This window comes from Gigantopelta aegis, chromosome 6 (genome assembly GCF_016097555.1).
Source record: "Gigantopelta aegis isolate Gae_Host chromosome 6, Gae_host_genome, whole genome shotgun sequence".
In the NCBI taxonomy this organism is placed as follows: domain Eukaryota; kingdom Metazoa; phylum Mollusca; class Gastropoda; order Neomphalida; family Peltospiridae; genus Gigantopelta; species Gigantopelta aegis.
The window spans coordinates 38515255-38537428 of NC_054704.1; the positions used below are offsets into that span (position 1 = coordinate 38515255).

At 35.2% G+C, this 22174-nt stretch overlaps 1 protein-coding gene across 1 annotated transcript; it reads left to right on the forward strand.

The window, feature by feature from the left end:
- The first annotated feature begins 680 nt into the window (after positions 1-680).
- Positions 681-17134, forward strand: LOC121374525 (multiple epidermal growth factor-like domains protein 10). The gene is made up of 7 exons (XM_041501629.1): positions 681-690; positions 1739-1885; positions 3565-3708; positions 12236-12379; positions 12624-12758; positions 15272-15371; positions 16630-17134. The coding sequence occupies exons 1-7, from the start codon at positions 681-683 to the stop codon at positions 16937-16939; spliced, it is 990 nt and encodes a 329-aa protein (XP_041357563.1). The 3' UTR covers positions 16940-17134.
- The last annotated feature ends 5040 nt before the right edge of the window (positions 17135-22174 follow it).

Below are 22174 nucleotides of genomic sequence, written 5' to 3' on the forward strand. Positions count from 1 at the left end.
ACTTGCGTTGGCATATTTGTTATTTCCAGCAAAATATTGCTTGATGTAATCTACATGACTTACTAGTACTAAATATAAGAGGCGGAAATATATATATCAAAAGAACGCAATGCCACTGACCTACAACATGTATGAGTCATATTATTATTATTATTATTTATTCAGTTTCAATTCCATTAGTTGTTGAGTCTATTAAAAATTATAATTGACTTATGTATATGTAATGCCCATTTTGACAGTCTATTTACGGAATTAATTTTGTCTTGAATTTTTTGTTATTAAAATATTCACGTATATTTTATTGTTCGCTATATTTACACCACCTAAAATGTATCTAATAAAAGAATAAATATATGTAAAGTGGACTGAAATGAATGTCTGAAGATTTATACAATTTGGGATAAAAAGGAGGACAAGTAAACACATGTATGTCTTTGTATAACAATTAATAGTATACGCCCTCTAAAAGTCTAAATTTTGTCAAGCTGACTTATACAGAGAAAAATGATGAATCATATTCCAGGTCCCTTTTCAGTTATATTTGATTGAGTGAAATAATTGTATGTGACCTGTTCAATGACTATTTTTAATATCGTAAATTACATATCACTCGTACATCCTAATATCGACTTTTTGCCGCATGTTCCTAACCTTAATGGGGAGTATTTTGTTTTATACTCATGACACATGGTATTTCAAATGTATACACACATCGTGTTTATCATTAGACTTTTATTCTTACACACCCGTTGGTGAGAACACATATACGTGCGATAACATTTTAAAAACATATGACTGGCTGCTATAGGAGATGAACAGGTTATCAATGACACACCATCCAATTAAAAAAGTTCGGTCGAATCCAATCTAATTAAAATTAGCTCCACTGGTTAATTACCTGTGGATCTAACAGCACCCAGTTGGAGATTCTGTCCAGTTGACCTTTCATTCGACCAATCAAAACCTTACTTGCACAAAGTGATTTGAAAATAATTTGAAAACATCCGGGATTATGCCGAGGGTATACGAAATGATTCGGGTGAATTACAAAGTATGCCAGAAACTAATTTCAATATGAAATTTTATATAAAATTCGTTTCAAGACAAAACAAACCTCCGTGATGGTATTGCCATAAAATCTGTTTATACTAGTATACAATCCAGAGTTTATTACTTTACTTTTCCCCCTGTTTTTTAATGTTGAAATAGACCAATAAGTTCGCCTATTGCATAAATAGTCTCGCCCGATATTTTTTGAATTTGTATGCTCCCGAATAACGCTATAAAAGGCGAAGTGTAATTGGTTGATATTTAAATTGTTATTTATAGATGACATGTCACCTGGACATGGGAGTCTATACAATGCTGTTAGATCTATTGGTAGACCAGTAGAGCTAATTTTAATCAGATTGGGTCGAATCGATTCCTCTGTGACGTACAATTTAACCTGAAATTGACTTGTCTGAAACACACTATAAATATGTTTATTTTGAAAAGGTGTTTAAATTTGTTTTTAATCTGTTTTTGTTTCCAAGATATGTAAACACTAGAATACTACATTCCTATCCATCAGATAACATTTATCATACAACTCACTTAAAAATGTATGCAACTCGATTTCGCTCGTTAGATACGTTTTAAAACAACCAGTCATAAGACAAATGGTATCGAACGGCCATGCATGTGGTATTCTCTATCTATCACAAACTATGATATATAATTATGGTTTCTATTACAGATTGTAAAGGAGGACTGACTTACGGTGATAACTGTGGCAAGCGATGTGCTGATCGTCACTGTCTGAATAACTCGACCTGTGAAGCTAACACTGGACTGTGTGTGGGAGGTTGTCAGCCGGGTTGGAAAGACCTCGATTGTTCAAATGGTATACAATGTGTGTGTGTGTGTGTGTGTGTGTGTGTGTGTGTGTGTGTGTGTGGTATACATGTGTGTGTGTGTGTGTGTGTGTGTGTTTGTATGTATGTGTGTACGTGTGCGTATGTGTGCGTACATGTGTGTGTACAGGGGAGGGTTAGGGGGTCGACCCCTGTATTGTATTTCTAAGTAATTTGTTTTTCTTTCAGTTTGTTCCAGCTAGTTGTATGGGCCCAACTGTTCCCTGTCATGTACAGACAGACATTGTAGTGGACAGTCAAGTTGTAATACGGCTGATGGGAAATGTGAAACAGGTTGTCAGACACGATGGAAGGGTGTCGACTGTACAGGTATATATACCTTGATGTGCAGCTAAATCCTTTTACGGGGTGGGGCGTAGGTCAGTGGTAAAGTGCTCGCTTGATGCGCGGTCGGTTTAGGATCGATTCCCGTCGGTGGCCCCTTTGGGCTATTTCTCGTTCCAGCCAGTGTATCACGACTGACAAAGGCCGTGGTATGTACTATCCTGTCTGTGGAATGGTGCATATAAAAGATCCCTTGCTGCTAATCGAAAAGAGTGGTGACAGCGAGTTTCATCTCTCTATATGTGTGGTCCTTAACCATATATCTGACGCCATATAACCGTAAATAAAATGTGTTGAGTGCGTTGTTAAATAAAACATTTCCTAAATCGTTTTAATTGAAAACTATGCACTGAGGTAGCCAGGATTTTATATAAGGGACCACCTACATTGCGGGGCCAAACCCATTATATACGAGTCATGTTATGTGGCGACAGGAACATATATAACGCGATGAGGAAAAGAGAATTCTGACTGGGGAAAGCATTGCTCCATGGCCCCCGTCTGGCTGCGCCAGTGGTTCTCTGGTTATGTTAATGAAGAGGGTTTATGTGAAATAATTTGATAGTCTATTTAGGGTAAATTTTGGAATTGTGGCCACTAATCCTTTACAGTATATCATAAATTAATAATATAGACCAACAGTGGTCGAAATGAGTGAATGCAATTATGTATTTCCAATCCTCAGAGTTCCGCTTTGGATACCATAATTTGTCCTATTGTTTCTTGTCTCTATTTTCACACAGATTAGTCTCTATTTTCAGTAGCATATATTAAACTTCTCTTTTATTTCAGTTTTCAAAATATGTTTCTTACACTGCAAAATATAAATTGATTTAGTAGGCCTACATGAATTAAAGATTTGGTCAATCAAAGAAGAAATGCATAGTTTTCGTGTACATAAATATCAACACTTTAAACTATCTGGTTTACTGGGGGGGGGGGGGGGGGGGTGTTTGTAAGTACATGTATACATCGTTTTATCCACACCACATTACATATTAGCTATGATGCGTTTATTTTCTGGGGTGTAGCCAGAGAGGAAAAAACGCCGAGGCAAACCCAGACCTGTAAAATAAATATCAGTGTCATGGGAAAAATAAAATAAAACTGGGGAAATTACTGACTGACATGCTGACTAAGCCATTGATATTCATGATAACACTGGTAGTTCCTATAAATATCTTACTTGTTTATCATGAACATTCATATAATTAATTTTGGAATTTACAATATATATGTACACCGAAAATGTAAGTATTTAGACCATATTGTTTAGTAATAGATCTTGAAGTTTAATATACCAAGTCATGCATGGTTGTTTCAGAATGTAATGACAGATATGGCGCAGAATGTAGTCTAGACTGTAATACGAGACACTGTAAGAACAACAACTCTCCATGTCATTCCCGGACTGGAGAGTGTGTTGGTGGATGTAAACCTGGATGGATGAACGCAACCTGTACACAACGTAAGAATATATTTAGATTTAAATAAGTGGCATTTTTGGGTGAGTATTATGATTATTGACACTTTGATAAATAAATCAAGGGGATAATGCTGTCAAAGAATTATTTTTGACGACTTTATTGTTCCGATTTTCATTCACTACGATTTTGAGGTTTCGTTTTTTATCACTGAAGATTGAAATTTAAATTTACCATTTTGTTCATAAATATGTTTGGATAACCATCTTGGCAATATCATAATAATGTTATGGCTATGCAAAATTCACGCCGAAGCTTAAGTCTGATGTCTATCAGGGCCGTAGCTAGCGGGGGGTCGGGGGGGGGGGGGGGGGGTGGAAGCACTATAGAAACTTAAAGAAAATTTTCTTCTTAACTGTTTAAGGAGTTTTAAACTGTTAACTACTCAGTTGCCCCCCCCCCCCCCCCCCCCCCCCCAAACAAACAATCCTAGCTACGGCCCTGTCTATTATCCATCTGTTGATGTCAATGCGATGGCGTACATATATTCCAGTCAAGGAGCTGAACGACTGCTTTAAAGTACATTTTAATTTTCTTGTAACAGCTTCAGTTATAATAAATATATAGTGTAATATAAATTGTCATTAAATGTTTGTACTGATGCCAGTTCCTTTGTCAGTATGATTAGGTCCTTTTAACTCTGGAGGCAGAATAAAAAAGAGGCTTCCAATAGGATTTCCTTCTACTCGATAGAATCAACGCAACCACCATGTATATTCCGGTGGTGATATACTTTGAACAAAATGTGTGAGGTGTCACCATAGGTTATTAAAAGTTAAGGGGATACAAATTTGAAGAAACAAGTACATTTTCAATTCTTCATAAATATTATCTCTCAAAAACTTAGATGGTTCCAATATAGAATACTTCATAGAATATTAACTACTAATAGTTTCGCATATAAATTAAAATTAATTGACAGTGAAACGTGTACGTTTTGGCATGAAGGAAAAACATCTATAGTGCATTTATTTTGGGAATGTAAAATTGTTCAGAACTTTTGGAATGATGATTTAAATTGGTTATCAAACTCATGTAAGCATATATATAATTTAAAGCTTTCTCTTGAACTAGTGACATTTGGATGTAAAGATAATATTAAAACAGATAATGTTTTTGACCTGCTACTATTATTAGCTAAATATTTTATATATAAATGTAAAGTGCAAAGGGTCCAAATAAATATTATACACTTCCAAACACGAAGCTAAACAAAGATATAAAGTAGAAAAATGTATTTATCTTAGTAAGAACAATCTTAAAGGGACATTCCTGAGTTTGTAGCAATTTTTAAGATGTTATCGACTAACAGAGACATTTTTACGATTGTAATTACATATCAAATATAATTTTTTGCATAAAATATTAGTGGTTGTATACTAAACGTGTTTCTGATCGTTCTGCTATTTGTACTAGGCTACATTTCATTTTATGTCCTAAAATATATTTTTTCGTACGTACGAAATTATTTGATGAAAAAAATCCAGTTTGGGCTTCTTGCAAATATTAAGAGGACCAGATACACATTAAATATACAGATACTGATAATATAAACAAGAAAATATATTTAATATGTAAGTTTAATCGTAGAAATATTTTATTTTTCGGAAACATCTTACAATGCAGCAAACTCAGGAATGTCCCTTTAATAAATTCTTCACCAAGTGGTCAGTGTATTATTCTCTCTTTGAACAAACCTAATTTTTTTAACTTTCCTTGCGCATCGTCTTGTTCCCAGCGGTCCACCTATTAATATTGTAGATACATACATATGTATATGTATGTGTATGTGTATGTGTATGTGTATGTGTATGTGTATATATAGATATATCATATGCGTATTTTAAATATTTATGTACGTCGTTCATAGAATGGAAAAGGATGAAAGTGTGTTGTTGGTTTTTTGCGTGAGAGAAATATAAATGGATAGCTACATTGATTAGATATGTAGAGAGAGAGAGAGAGAGAGAGAGAGAGAGAGAGAGAGAGAGAGAGAGAGAGAGAGAGAGAGAGAGAGAGAGAGAGAGAGGCGGGGATGGAAAGGGGGGTGAGGTGGGTTTTGCACGCCAGTTCCCTAAAGTATTATATTATGTTGTTTTATTGTTTTTATGTACACAACCCATGTTTTACCCTTGGCATGTGTTGTTCTAATTGTAAACAAGGGGCTGGCAATAGAACATGAAAAAAAACCAAGAAAAAAAAAAAACCTCTACAGTTATACTTTGTGGGATCATCTATAAACATAAAAAACACATATCATTAGCTAAACAAACACACACATCCTAAGTGGAAAATCGTGTTGGTCACTTTGGATAATTCAATGTGTTGTTTGTGTTTATAAGTAATCCCATATAAAAGGTATGTCTGTGCAGATAATATAAAGAAAATGAAAATTTACTGGGTTTTTTCAAATCTGTACCCCTTAACATTCAGTGACCACTGGTGACACGCACATACTTTTCAATGCGACCTCCACTAGAGCACATCATCCTACATGAAATAACCATGGTGGTAGCTTTGACTCTATCAACTACCCAAGAGATAATTTTAGAAATGTACTTACACAAGTTATAAACCGTGAAGCATATGTTGATAATCACTCAAATGCTGATGTTGTCATTAGTAATAATATATTTTCCCAAAATGCTGTGACAAATGCTGACAACCATCCTGATATTTTTAGAAATGTATTTACTCCAGTTATAAACTGTGTAACACCTGGTAATAATCATTCCAGTAATGATGTTATTAGTAACAATATTTTTTTCCAAATATGAGCTGTATATCACTCGATGATAACCACCGCAGTGATATTTTGAGAAATGCACATACCCCTGTTATGGATCCTGTAACATATGGTGACAGTCATCTCATTGATATCTTGAGAAATGTAAATAACCATGTTATGATTCCTGTAACACAAGGTGACAATCATCCCAGTGATATTTTGAGAAATGTAAATAATCATGTTATGGTCCCTGTGGCACAAGGTGCCAATCATTCCGGTGATATTTTGAGAAATGTAAATAATCATATTACGATTCCTGTAACACAAGGTGACAATCAGCCCAGTGATATCTTGAGAAATGTAAATAATTATGTTATGATTCCTGTAACAGATGGTGACAATCATCCCAGTGATATATTTAGTTATGCATTTACCCCTGTTATGAACTGTGTACCACATAATGATAACCACCCTGGTGATGATGATATTATTAGTAAAAATCTATTTTCTTCAAATATGGACTGTATAACACTTGATGATAACCACCCCAATGATTGTTTTAGAAATGTACATACTCCAGTTATGAATTATGTAACATATGTAGATGCTATTTATAGAAATGTACTCACTCCAGTTATGAACTGTGTAACACATGGTGATAATCATTCCAGTGATGATGTTATTACTAGTAACAACCTACCTTTTCCAAGTGTTAACTGTATATCACATGATGACAATCATCCCAATGATACTTTTAGAACTGTACTTACCCCGGTTATGAACTGTGTATCACATACTGACAATTATCCCAGAGATATTTTTAGAAATGCAATTATGCCAGTTATGAACTGTGTACCACATGACAATAACTTTTCTAGTGATGATGTTATTAGTAATGATATATCTTCTTCAAGTATGAAAAATGTGATACATGTTGAGCACTTTTGCAGAGATGTTCCCAAAAATGTACTTACCTCATTTATCAACTCTGTAACACCTACTGACAACCATGCTTGTGATATTATTAACAATATTTCAAATAATAACTCTGGTATACTAAATGACAACCATCCTAACAAATCTGCAAATGTATCTTTCTCAAATATGAACATTGTATCACATACTGACAACCCACCCATTGTGTTATTGACAATGTGTCTACTAATACCGATAAACCAGATAGAAATACAATAAATACAGACCAGCAAAAGAAATTAATTAATGTGGAATCTATACATTTTCTTAGTTTAAATGTATGTGGGCTCAGAAGCAAATTATTGATACCTGAATTTGTTGAACATACCATCAAATATGATAGTGTGTGCTTTACTGAGACCAAAATGGATGAATCGGATAAACTTTCAATTCTTCTACCTGGCCATACCTTTTACCTGAATAACCGCCAAAACAAACTACGTCCCTTTGGTGGCATAGCTATTGGTATCAAAGATGAGTTAGTCACCAGTCTCAATATTGATGTCACCCACAAATCAGAATTTGTATCTTGGCTCCAAATCCCAGGTGAGAATATAGGCCTACATGAAAAATTGCTGATTGGTATACTTTATATTCCCCCAATAAATTCCCCTTACTGCAAGGAAATTACATTTACTATTATTGAAAATGAAATAAATCAGCACACAATATTAGGAAGTCCATTGATGTTACTTGGTGATTTTAATGCAAGAACAAAATGCCTGCCAGACTATACCACACTTGATGAAGAAGCTGATCTCCCCTATAACATAGATAATGACATAATAGATTTTTTTAATGATATAACTAAACTAGAATCATGTAATGTCCCAAAAGATAGAGTAATTCAAGATACAGGGAGAATAAATAGTCATGGCACACAGCTTCTAAACCTGTGTAAAACACATAACCTATACATAGCTAATGGTAGAATAGGTAATGATAAATATATTGGAAAACTAACATGCAAAGACAGTAGTGTCGTTGATTATGTTATTGGTAGCCACCAGATTTTTAACATAATAAATGATTTTCAGGTCTGTAATTTTGACCCACTTTTCTCAGATGCACACTGCGCTTTGACCTTCAATATTAATTCATATCACTATCAAGCTCTCACATTAACAGAAGAAATGAATAAAAATAGACATAACACTGTAGATTCAACAAACATAAAAATCCGTAAATGGATACCTGACAAAAGACAGCAGTTTGTCAATAAGATTGACCAAAAGTCAATTGATAGTATCTGCAGCATTTTGTGTAACGACACGAACGATGCACACACACGTGTCAACAAAGCGATTGAGGTCATGAAAAATCTATTTATAGACTCTGCAGTGTCAACATTCGGCCGTGTGCCAAACGGTGCTCGTGCACGGACTAAATTTAAAACCAAGCGACCTCTATTTGGCACGTGTCTTGTCTCTAGAAAAAAATACCACGCGGCAAAGAAAACATATTCAGTATATAAAAGTGCAGAAAACAAACAGAGATTAATTAACGCAAGCAGATCATATAAGAAATGTTTATTTAAAGAAAATGCAGCTCATAAATACAAAGCAGAAAAACAAATGCGCGATCTGAAATTAAATGACCCAAAATCTTTCTATAAATTATTAAAACCAATAACTGTGAATAATAATTTCCCATCACTAAACGAACTTAGCAACTTTTTTGAAAAAGCAAATGAAGGAGATCCTATGGATAATGATATAAATCAATATACAGATTTTGAAACATACGAATTAGATAATGACGCTCTAGATAAACCGATTGAAGAAAGAGAAGTTACATATGCAATAAAACAACTTAAAAATGGAAAAGCTTCCGGAATTGATAATATTACAAATGAGTACATGAAATCTACTGCGGACAAAATGTTGCCAATATACACAAAACTATTCATTGTTATGCTAGATAACAGTATTTTCCCCAATGAATGGCTGATAGGAATGATTAAGCCAATCTTTATAAATAAAGGAAGCCGTTCTATGCCAGAAAATTATAGACCAATAACCTTATTATGCTGTAGCTCAAAACTATTTACAACGATCCTAAATAAACGACTAAATGACTACCTTGAAGAAAATAATATCTTAACTGAAGCCCAGACTGCCTTTCGAAAAGGCTACTCCACAACCGACCATCTGTTTAATATATATTCTTTAATCGAAATTTTAAAAAGAAGAAAAAAGAAATTATTCTGTGCGTTTATTGATTTCCAAAAGGCATTTGATACGATATCAAGAAGCTTCCTTTGGCAAAAATTATTAAACTATAGCATAAACGGCAAATTCCTTAGAATGTATCAAGGTATAAAATCCTGTATCAGTTTAAATAACGAATGCTCACAATTATTTTCTTGCAATACCGGAGTCCGCCAAGGTGAAAATTTGTCACCTGTCCTATTTTCACTTTATTTAAATGACTTAGAAAACCACCTACTAAATTCTAACTGCTCGGGGGTAGCCACCGCTATAGATGACCACGATTGCTTTCTAGACGTCGGTATCCACTTACTTTGTCTCCTATATGCCGACGATACTGCACTACTAGCAACCAATGCTCACGATTTGCAAAAAAATCTAAATGTCTTTTTGGAATACTGCAAAAAATGGAAACTTAAAGTAAACAGTGAAAAAACTAAAATAATAATATTTAATGGAAATGCAAATGGCTATAAGAAAAAGTTTACTCTCGGAGATAAGTCTCTTCAAAATGTTAAAGAATACAAATATTTAGGTTTAACGTTCACTAAACAAAACAAATTTAAAATAACAAAACAATGTTTAATTCAGCGTGCAACTAAAGCAATATATTTTGTTTTTTCTAAAGCCAAGGATAATAATTTGCCAATTGATTGCAAGCTTAAATTATTTGATTCAATGGTCCTCCCAATACTTTTGTATGGCTGTGAAATCTGGGGATACGAAAACGTGGACATAATAGAAAATATTCATATAATTTTTCTTAGACGATTATTGCCAGTAAAAAAGGGTACGTCTATTTTTATGTTATATGGGGAACTTGGTAGAACGCCACTAAAACTAGTTATAGATCAAAGAATTATAGGATTCTGGGCACGTATAGTTAAAGGTAAATCTACAAAAATCACTAATTTAATTCTTAATTATATGATAAAAGAATCTGTTGCAAACGGGCACAGCTATAACTGGCTAGAAAATTTAATACACCTGTTAAATAACCTAGGCATGACCGATATTTATATGTCGAAAAATTTCCCATCCGTAAAAATACTAACTGAGCATGTTAAACGAAGAAAATGATATTGGAGATGAATATCACTACTTATTTAAATGTAATTATTTTATGAATACACGCAAAAGGTTTATAAAGCCATATTATTATAAAAAAAAAACCTAGCACTCTTAAATTCGAAGAACTGTTTAATTGTAATAAAATAAGCACTCTCCGTAAATTGTCAAAATTAATCTCTGAAATTACAAGTAAATTTAGTAAACCATAGATAAACATCTTCGATATCATTTTATACTTTTAAAAGTACTGATGTATAAAGATTTATCTGCTTTATTTAAATGTTCTGTCACCATGTGTCTTCTTTTTAAAATGTGTATATAGCTATTTTGAAATATGTCTGTATATATTCTATGAAGAACTCCTGTTGTCATCTTGTCACTGTAAATAACTATTGTAAAATATGTCCTCATATGCTGTCGTTTGACGGCCTGATTGAATCGAAATAAAGATACTAAAGATACTAAAGATACTGTGATATAAGGAAAGAAAGAAGGAAATATTTTATTTAACGACGCATCCAACACATTTTATTTACGGTTATATGGAGTCAAACTCATGGTTAAGGACCATACAGATTTTGAGAGGAAACACGCTGTCGCCACTTCATGGGCTACTCTTTCCGATTAGCAGCAAGGGATCTTTTATTTGCGCTTCCCACAGGCAGGATAGCACAAACGATGGCCTGTGTTGAACCAGTTATGGATCACTGGTCTGTGCAAGTGGTTTTCACCTACCCATTGAACCTTGCGGAGCACTCACTCAGGGTTTGGAGTCGGTATCTGGATTAAAACTCCCATGCCTCGACTGGGATTCGAACCCAGTACCTACCAGCCTGTTGACCGATGGCCTAACCACGACGCCACCGAGGCCGGTATGATATAACGATATCCTATTTGAAACGACGTTTTTGGATCGAAATATTATCTGAACTGAGACAAGTGATGTTGAAATTCATATTTGGTATTGAATACTAAGCAAATCGAAATTTTAATGCTACAGTTTGGCTAATTTAGTGAGTTGTGTGTGTTTATAAGTACATGTAATTACATATACAAAGTATGACATTGAAGATAATATTGATGAAGAAAATTTAACGGGCTTTTGTTCTTCAAATGTATACCCACTTGATTTTTAATGATCTCTGATGAACCTACACACAATTGCCATGGGCACCCTCCACTGGAATAGTAATGCAGCATCGTCCGGTATAAATAGTCATGGTAGTCGCTTTGACACTCATGGATAGACCGAAATCCTGATAATGTGGACTCTGTCTCCAGACTATTTGAATGCCAATATAATTCCACTGTTTGGCAAAATTATTATTGTTAGATTGATAACAGAACTGTTCCTAGTGTAAACAGGTTGAGTAACATGTTTTGGATTTCATAAAATATATTTGTCATGGCAATATTACAATATTTCTAATACAGTATGTGTGTGTGTGTGTGTGTGTGTGTGTGTGTGTGTGTGTGTGTGTGTGTGTGTGTGTTTGGTTATATCTTGTATGTCTTATTTAATTGCAGAATGTGCTCAAGGCCACTATGGGGATGGATGTTCAAACCAATGTAAAGACAGACAATGCTATACTAATGGAACGTGTGATTTTCAAACAGGCCGGTGTTTTGGTGGATGCCAAGCTGGGTGGGAAGGACAATCGTGCACTAGTGGTGAGTAGGCCTACACACCTTTATCCATTCTTAATGTGCAACGTTTTAATATGACCTGATGTGTTTCTTATTTCATAGACATACTCAATTTCACCACTATCGTCAAAAAAAACTGTACTCGATTTGTTTTATTTTGTTCCTGTGTTTTGTTTTTGTATTTTGTATTGTTTTTCTTTGGGTGGGGGTTGCTTTATTGTCGTTGTTGTTTTTGGGTTTGTTTATTATTTGTTTTCGTGTTGTTCAGAATGCACCGATGGAAAATATGGTATGAACTGTAATGCTATTTGTGGAGAATGTGCAAACGAATTATGCGACAGAGTTACTGGGAATTGCACAGACGGTTGTAGTGATGGATTTGAAGGGCACCTGTGCAAGGAAGGTACATATTTTGATTAAATAATTCACTTAGATTGACATCAACTTTGCAACATTACCGGCCTCGGTGGCGTCGTGGTAGGCCATCGGTCTACAGGCTGGTAGGTACTGGGTTCGGATCCCAGTCGAGGCATAGGATTTCTAATCCAGATATCGACTCCAAACCCTGAGTGAGTGCTCCGAAAGGCTCAATGGGTAGGTGTAAACCACTTGCACCGACCAGTGATCCATAACTGGTTCAACAAAGGCCATGGTTTGTGCTATCCTGCCTGTGGGAAGCGCAAATAAAAGATCCCTTGCTGCTAATCGGAAGAGTAGCCCATATAGTGGCGACAGCGGGTTTCCTCTTAAAATCTGTGTGGTCCGTAACCATATGTCTGACGCCATATAACCGTAAATAAAATGTGTTGAGTGCGTCGTTAAATAAAACATTTCTTTCTTTGCAACATTATGAAAATACACTTTGAGATTAGCAACGTAAGTGCACACATGCAGTTTTCTATAAATTTATGTCAGGGAAAAATGTGACTTGTCTGGGAAACTGAACGTGTAATATCCCTGGCATAAAGCACATCCAGGCACTTTCTGTCTACTTTCTTAAAATCTTATATATCTGAGTCCTCTACCTATTTGTTTGCTTCTTTGCTTAATGTAAATGGAACGCTTTCCATTATTTTCAGTATTTCTAGGTTAATGTTCCTTCTTTTGAAGACCTTCGTGCACAAACCTTTTGTTGTTTATTCAACGCTGCCATTATTTCAGTTATTCTGCCTATTGGTTTTAAAATTATGAATGATCCCGACATACGACTTATTATTAGATCAGCTGGGATGATGAATCACATGCTAACTGTTTTATACCTCTCCTACTAAGTTTATAGTTTATAATAATGAAAAGAACTTTATCATAATATATCATAACCTTTAGAACATATCACCTTAACCATAGTCTCTCGCATGTATCGTCAAGTTTTCTAGTTTGTTGGAATCTTTCCAATGATACAAATTTAAAGTCCACCATATCAACTTCAATAGCTTCATTTTGAGTAAGATGGTTGCTGGAACACCAGCGTACATTTTGAATATGTGGTACTGGTTGATGTAGTCACTACAGAAAAAGGCTCAGATAAGATGAAGACCAAACGTTTGTTTTCCTTAACGACACCACTAGAACACATTGATTTATTAATCATCAGTTATTGGATGTTAAACGTTTGGTAATTTTGACCTGTAGTCTTAGATAGTTAACCCGCTACATGTGTTCTTATTAGTAGGAAGTGATTTTTATATGCACCACCCCACATACACGATACCACATATCACGGCCTTTTATATACCAGTCGTGGTTCACTGGCTTGAACGAGATATATAAGTGAAGACCAATGCGAGCTTCGGCAATATATAATACTTTGATGAAGAAAACATCTTACAAGGTTTTCAAAAAGAGATCTTATTATTGACGTGTCAAAAAAAAAAAAATGAATGGTCATTTAGATGTCATACCGTAATGACGACATAATCTTTCATCCTTTAGATTCAAATACTTATTCTGTTCAGGAGAAATGTGGGCATCACATTCCTTTGGCTTGTTCCAGATTTTAGGGTCAAAGTCATGATGTATAAGCTCGGTGATGCAGTCTAGTGCTTGTTCGGTTCATATCAAGCGAATAGGTAGACTCATTTGTAGAACACTGAACTAGAAGTGTGATATGCCAGGGACATCTGGCGTTCAGTCCCTAACGTAAGTCGCATTTTTCATCTAATGAAACACTATAGGAAACTACATGTCGGCACTTACTCTGCTTATTTCAAAATGGACTATGATAACGTTAGGATGCAAATTGCGAAACATTTGTTGTATTGATTTAAATAAATGAATGATTCAGTTTATATTTCAAGTAATTCATGATTTTCTCAATTTGTTGCCGAAGACAGTTAGTGAGTGGTATAGGCCAGCCTTCTTGGATTACGGTGCAAGGAAATATCGAAATGTACCTCCAGTAATATATTTAGGTACCTTAAAAACATAAACAGTGTTATATTACAAGCTATATGTTGTTTCAAATGTGCTTATTTGTGTCTGCCAAATCGTAATTTATGCCACCATCGTGAATTTTTGGTATAATGGGCATTCAAAAGCGAAAATTCTATAAATGAAATATTACAGCAACATAATCATCATATAGTGAACAATCCACATTTACTGTACCGAGGGGTAAGGGGGCTATACAATCTTTAGTGGCTATGCACAGGGGGGTTAGCATATAAACTATTCAAAGTGTTAAGATTTCACATACTTATTAAAGATAATCCCATATTTTGAGATCATACAGTTTATCAAAAGTAGTTTTTTTCAATTACTTTTTTTTCCACTACGTATTCACATCTGCCGATTTTGAAAACGACAGCTTAAATCCTGCTTAGTTGTAATAACGAGGAGTTTGAAACTATTAGCACTGTCGAATATATTTTAGATTTAGGTTGTATTATATTTTTTACTCCGGGAATATATTTTCAGTTTCACCACAAAAAGCCAGTGACTCAACAACCGTAGTTTCCTCAGCGGTTATGGGAGTACTATCCATAATTGTGATTATACAGTTTGTCGTTATTATCAGGTAAATAATTATAATGATCATGTCAGCGTAATAATTCCTTAACACATAAAATGAAACAAGTGAAAAATGTTGCTATAGTTTGACACCATGTATCAAATGAAACTCTGGATGTCAGGTACCATATGCCAATTGAATTGAATGGATGTTTAACGACACCCCAGCACAAATAATACATCGGCTATTGGGTGTCATACAATGGTGAAAATAAAAATTAAAAATTAAAGGTTAGGTTAAAAACGGTGTATAGAGCTGTGCGGTGGTACATGAAATTTGAAATGTTAAGTGTACCATATGCCAAATATAACAAGACATGTACACAACAAATCAATGCACTCAACATTAGCAATAACACATAGGCATAGCAATGTAACATAGAATGACTATTTGTAAAACAACATAATACTGTTTTGGTTTCTAACGTATGGTTGGTTATTTTGACAACTGCTCGTGATAAAGAGAGGAGAGGGGAGAACCAGCAGCAATGGTCCTTCGATATCTACTTACCCATAGTCAGGGAACGGGAAACCCAGACTCCATAGTGAGACTCAATGCTCTTCAGGCGAGCGTTCTACCAATAATGCATATCCCGCCCTAACACACACATGTACAAAGTGGTGAGAGGATGACATTAACTAGTATGATGTTTCTCCTTTGTTCAATTGTGTCTAGTTGTAGTTGTGTTTCAATATTCTATTCTAGTGGGTAGGACCTTTTGTCTTTTAATGTGTATGCACAATTCAGAAATGTTGATATATTATATCCACATAAAGACCTAGTTGAATAATTTAGCATGTTTAAAGAGTGTGAATGGTACGCTAAACTAATACACTAAACTAAAACAAATTAATTAATTAATACTTTTGTACGTTAGTGCAGCATATAGATTTGTTTCTTCTGAATTTCACAATCAGTAATCGTGTTTAACTTTGGTTAACTATGGGTTAGAAGCACAAACATAACTTATCTGTGTTATTCCAATACAAAGCCTTGATGCAGATACTAAAAGGTGACAGTTCTATTATAAAATTGACTCCATTTGATATAGTGTGGGTGTGTGTCTCTGTGTGTCATCATCACAGTGTCCGTACAAATGCACCCATTCACCGTTGAAAACTGAAAAATATAATGTTACATTACTACTGTTTCTTGATTATATGAGTAGTACCCAGGCTACTAGATGCACGATTCCTATTTGAGAACAATAATGCATGCATATATGTTTTTCTGCTATTAAATGAATCGCAATTCTTCTTTTCAGATATATTCTAATAGTTAGAAAAGTGCGTGCATCGAGTGGGCCTAGTGTCTCGTTTTCAAATAAACCTATTACTAGAACGACGACCACGACTTCCTCGGTCTATGAAGTTGTTGACGATGAAACCAATGTTCGTTCTCCGCCAGCTGAACGTGTTGCTAACACTCAAAATGGCCAGACCAATGGTACGCAACATGATTACGTAAACTCGTCCCATCAGGCAGAACGCAGCGGGGAGAATGGCAATCATTATGACAGGCTGGATGTTGATGTTATTGGTGCAGGATCTCCGTACAGTAAGATAGAGGTCTAAGATACACTATGTAACCAAGTTTAGCAAAGTATAGCCAAATATCAACAGCTGATATTTCACAAGAAATGTACACATTAAAACAGGTGGACTATATTGACCTGACATATATAATTGTATATATTGTTTTAAATCATCTGCGATATAACCCTTTGTTTCTAGATATATTGTTAAATAAAAAAAAAATTGTTCTCTTGACTGTTATTGTTATTATTATTATTATTAGTAGTAGTAGTAGTAGTAGTAGTAGTAGTAGTAGTAGTAGTAGTAGTAGTAGTAGTAGTAGTAGTAGTAGTATTTTGTAAACATTAAATCTTCACGTACTCGCAGTTAATGAATGTGCACCATTTCTGGCGTATTTTAGTGGATATGTACCTGTCAAATTAATCACCAATGTTGTGAATATTTTCAGAAATACAATGAATTTCTTGTTTACGTTAGTCGACTAGCAATCAAATAGGAGATCCGATATGTCGTCGGCTAGTTGCGTATTTCACAGTGTTTTGCGTCATGGTGCGCTTCTGTAATTTCACTCCCAAAGTTGAATGGAGTTACAGGATATGCAGACCCGTTCACCCTTAGAGCGAACAATGCATACTTCATTGTATGATATACGACAATAGTCGGTTGCTGTCTGCTTACTCCAGACACTTATGAACTGGGTCCCGATGTCTACGCCATCCATTCATTCATCCACACATGAACATATTTAATCAGTCATTTATTTTTATATCCGTCTATCTCTCTGTGTGTCTTATCTGTCAGTGTTCATGTAATGTTAGTTTACTGTCTGCTATGATTAGTAAAAACTCTTTATTTTAAAATGTTAGGGTGTATTGTATTATATGCATTGTCTGTTTCTTTTTAATGTGCAAACACTTTAATAAATACAGTTTAATAAAACAGGCGTTTCTAGTTGTTTAATAATTATGTGCTACATAGTCTACTTCTTAGAGTAACAGGAAGGATTGCTTTTATGTGTAGGTATAAAAGGAAGGCAGGAAATGTGTTATTTAACGACGCATTCAACACATTTTATTTACGGTTATATGGCGTCGGACATATGGCTAAGGACCACACAGATATAGAGAGAGGAAACTCGCTGTCGCCACTCCATGGGCTACTCTTTTCGATTAGAGCAAGGGATCTTTTATATGCACCATCTCACAGACAACAGGATAGTACATAACACGACCTTTGTTACACCAGTTGTGGAGCACTGGCTGGAACGAGAGATAGCACAATGGGCCCACCGACGGGGATCGATCCTAAACCGACCGCGAATCAAGCGAGCGCTTTACCACTGTTCTACGTCCCACCTCGTGTAGGTATAAACTACTAGTATTGTGTGATCTGGTTTTGAACCACAAAATTGTTATCATGATCAAAATCGTATCTCCAGGCAAGGCAAAGTCGAAGGGGTATTGACGAGGTTATGATTGTTTCCACGAATCAGCAGGCCCTTCATCTACAGGAGGACTGCCACGTCAAAAGACTACGTCCGTACATCATGTGTTGGACGACTGAACCCACACATCTGATTATGATAACGGTCTGTCGTTAAAACACTGTGTCCTATTGTATCTATTTTAATGTGTTGTGCTTCAGCTCAGGCGCGTTTCAAGCATTCCCTGGGCACGTGTCATTTTGTAATAAACAACCCATTTTGTAATATGTACCCATTTTGTAATTAAAAAAACCTACCCATTCTGTAATAAACATAGGTACCCATTCTATAATAAAAATTACCCATTTTGTAATAAACAAATAGGTGCCCATTTTTTAATAAACATGACTCATTCTGTAATAAATACTTTAAAACGTTGGAATATGACTCGGGTATTAAATATGTATTTACAAATTTCAATCATTTTAAATATTCGGTGACAGAGGGTCTACCTGTGGTGCGAGACGGCTAAGATCGATCCCACTAAGTAGATCTTACGTAGACAAATTGACATTCCCTGTTCCATCAGTGCTCCAATATTGATATCTAAAATACTAGGTATGTACTGGTGTTAATGGCCAATGCGGATGTGGCAAATATCTCCATGAGTCTTTGTATGAACATTATCGAAGCATCTGACTAAAATATGTGACATTTATAATTCGGCGATTATCTTAATTACCACGTCTTTATTTCAATTTCTGCTGAAAGGGACTTCCGACTGAGGTCTTGTTCTCAGAAAATCTATATTAATGTATGTTAATATATTCTCCACCTAGGCAATAAATTGTTTTCAAAGTTGTGTGATATAATCTGTAGTATGTGAGAATACTGAATCGCCCATTAGCCATTCAATGTCATAGCTCTGTACCACAGAGCCAAAATGAAGTTATGATAAGAGTTAAGACGGTTTACAACAATGAATCATTATACAGTGCATTGTATATAGCAACAGCAGTGCTGGACTTCATCATAATCTATTATATCCACAGCATATAGGAGAACTGTCACTCCCAATAATGTTTACCTTTTTTCTACAGCTACCGTAAATAATGGGACGTCTAAATGCGTGCACATATTAATATCTCAAATAAGGAACTATGAGTAGCAATCCATCAAATAGCATCTCACCGGGTCAAAGTTCGAAGTGCACCCAGCTTTTTCTACAGCACTAAATATTGCCTCGCCTGTCATAGGTACTATACATGATAGGACTTGGTGTCACATGGTGTTGTTTTATCTGACCAGTAAATTCATTTAATTTTATTTGAACTAATATCAGTTCTTAAAACATGTCTAGGGTGCCGCTGAAATTAGGATGGAAATTTTGGTGCGGAACTAGGGTAGTGAAAGTTGGCGACTGTTATCCCGAAAACTAGCTGCTTGACCCCTGATTTTCTCCACTTTCATTTAAAGGTCTAGGGTTGTAGTATTTATATGCATATTGTATAATTTGATTGAAAGGTTCCTTATAGCAGCTTTAGCGATATATGTTACTGTTGTCGTATATGGGATCTACGTAATGCACTCTGTATTTGAGACCTGCTTCGGTCTCACATACATACATATATATATATATATATATATATATATATATATATATATATATACATACATACATAGCTGGTGTAACAAAGGCCATGGTATGCACTGTCCTGTATGTAGGATGTTTTGTATCCCTTTCTGGTAAGCGATTAGCGTGAGTTTGTTCCATCCTTAACGTAGATCAAATATGTTGAGTGCGTCGTTAGATAAAATACTGTTTTATTTTGTTCTTTCATTCATTCATTCATTGCTTTTAAAATAAATGAAATGTCAGTGGTGTAGGTAACAAAACGTTCCTAACAAATATTCTATCAGACGTGTGAGTGTGTGTGTGTGTGTGTGTGTGTGTATGTGTGTGCGTGTGTGTTTGTATGTGTGTTTGCGTGCGTGTGCCTGATAATGGATAGTAATTGACCATGTGTATGTACGGATGAAAGATAGTCAAATATTTGTGTTGTGTGAATAACGAATTGTTATGTACCCTCTTTCTAATGTAAAGCGCTGAAATGGGATTTTATTCCTGGTTATAAAAAACAACGCAAAGAATGTCCTAAATAAGTAATGGGCCTTTTAGTACTTGTGAACTGTGTGTGTTTTGTTTTCAATAATATGTTGTTAAACGAGTATCAGTCATTCGTTATTACCTCGTTTAAAGCAAGATAGCATCTATAGTTTCTGAATGAATTTTCTTCCTGGTTCATACAGCATACAAAATGGCTCGAAAGTGGACGTGTTTTACGTTTCTTGTTTCTATCAACTTATTTATATATTCAGAAGTTGCATTGTCTGATTTTGGTAAGTCATGACTTTTATATTACTTCATATACATTAATAGTAAATCATATACACGTAGTAATACGTAGTATGTAGCACTTAAAAAGTAAATATTTTTCTTTCTTTCTTTTTATTTTGTTTGGGGGTGGGGGTGGGGAGTGTATGTTATAGTAAAAGTGCATAATATACAATAAAATTAGAGTGAGATAAACTAATCAGTTGAACTGAAGAAAATAAATAAATAAATAAAATCCGTTACCTGTCGACCTACCGCGAACGCAACATCAATTATCCATTCATTTATTTCAAGATATTTGTACTTCTACCCAATTATGGTTCAAGCACGCTGTATTTGGCACTTTCCTCAGCCATAAAACATCTCTAACCCTGAACACGAATCCCGTTGTTATTAGTTAGATTGTAGTCAATGTAGAAGCCTCACCCGGTTCCTCACCCCACCCAGTTGACCCGTGTACCCATTCTAGAATGGAGCCGTACATGTATATGAACCGATATCCTAACCACAGTGTCATGGAGATCGGTTTACTGTTTAAAGCTGCAATCTCAAAAACAAATAAAACAAATAAATAAAAGTACATTTGTACCATTGATAATATCTTCCATGTTGTTTGGTTCACTGACGTGTATTTTACATGAAGACATTCACGATTATTTTTCTCCCGTTCATTTCAGTTTAGTATATTTTTTATGCGGAGCGGGATGTGCTTCAGTGGTAGAGCGTTTGTCCAAGTTGCCATAGGTAGCAGAATCGATCGCTCTCGGTGGACTAACCGTCCAAATCATCATGATGGTTTTACACCTACCCATTGAATCACTGGCGTAACCAGGCTTTTAGATGGGGGTGGGGGGGGGGGGGGCAACCCACTATTGAGGGGCCAACCCACACTATGTATGCCTGATTTTATTAAGTTTAATACAGTAAAAAATGGTTTCGATTGGGGGTGGGTGGACATGGCCACCGTATTAAGTCGATAAAATTCGCTCTGGATGGGATCCGGCATCGTGATGCGAACCTAGTACCAGCCAGCCTGAAGTCCGATGACTTAATCACCAAACCACCGAGGCCGGTTTATTAAGTGTTTTTGTATTCGTAGTTTCCATTAAAGCAACGTCACACTAAACGACTGCCTCGTATTAGAATAACCACGAGAATAGCCGATTGTGACTTGCTATATAATATATGCAATGAGTTATTCTCGTATGAAGCGCTCATATTGTGAGGTGTCTCCTTTAGTCCACGAATGAATGAATGAATGAATGAATGTTTAACGACACCCCAGCACGAAAAATACATCGGCTATTGGGTGTCAAACTATGGTAATGCAAATAAATAAAGTGATGATCAACATCAATATAAAAATTCAAGGTTTAAACAAAAACAGTGTAAAGAACTGTGCAAAAATACAAATACAAATATCACAGACTTTTACGGACACCGAATTTTACTCTAA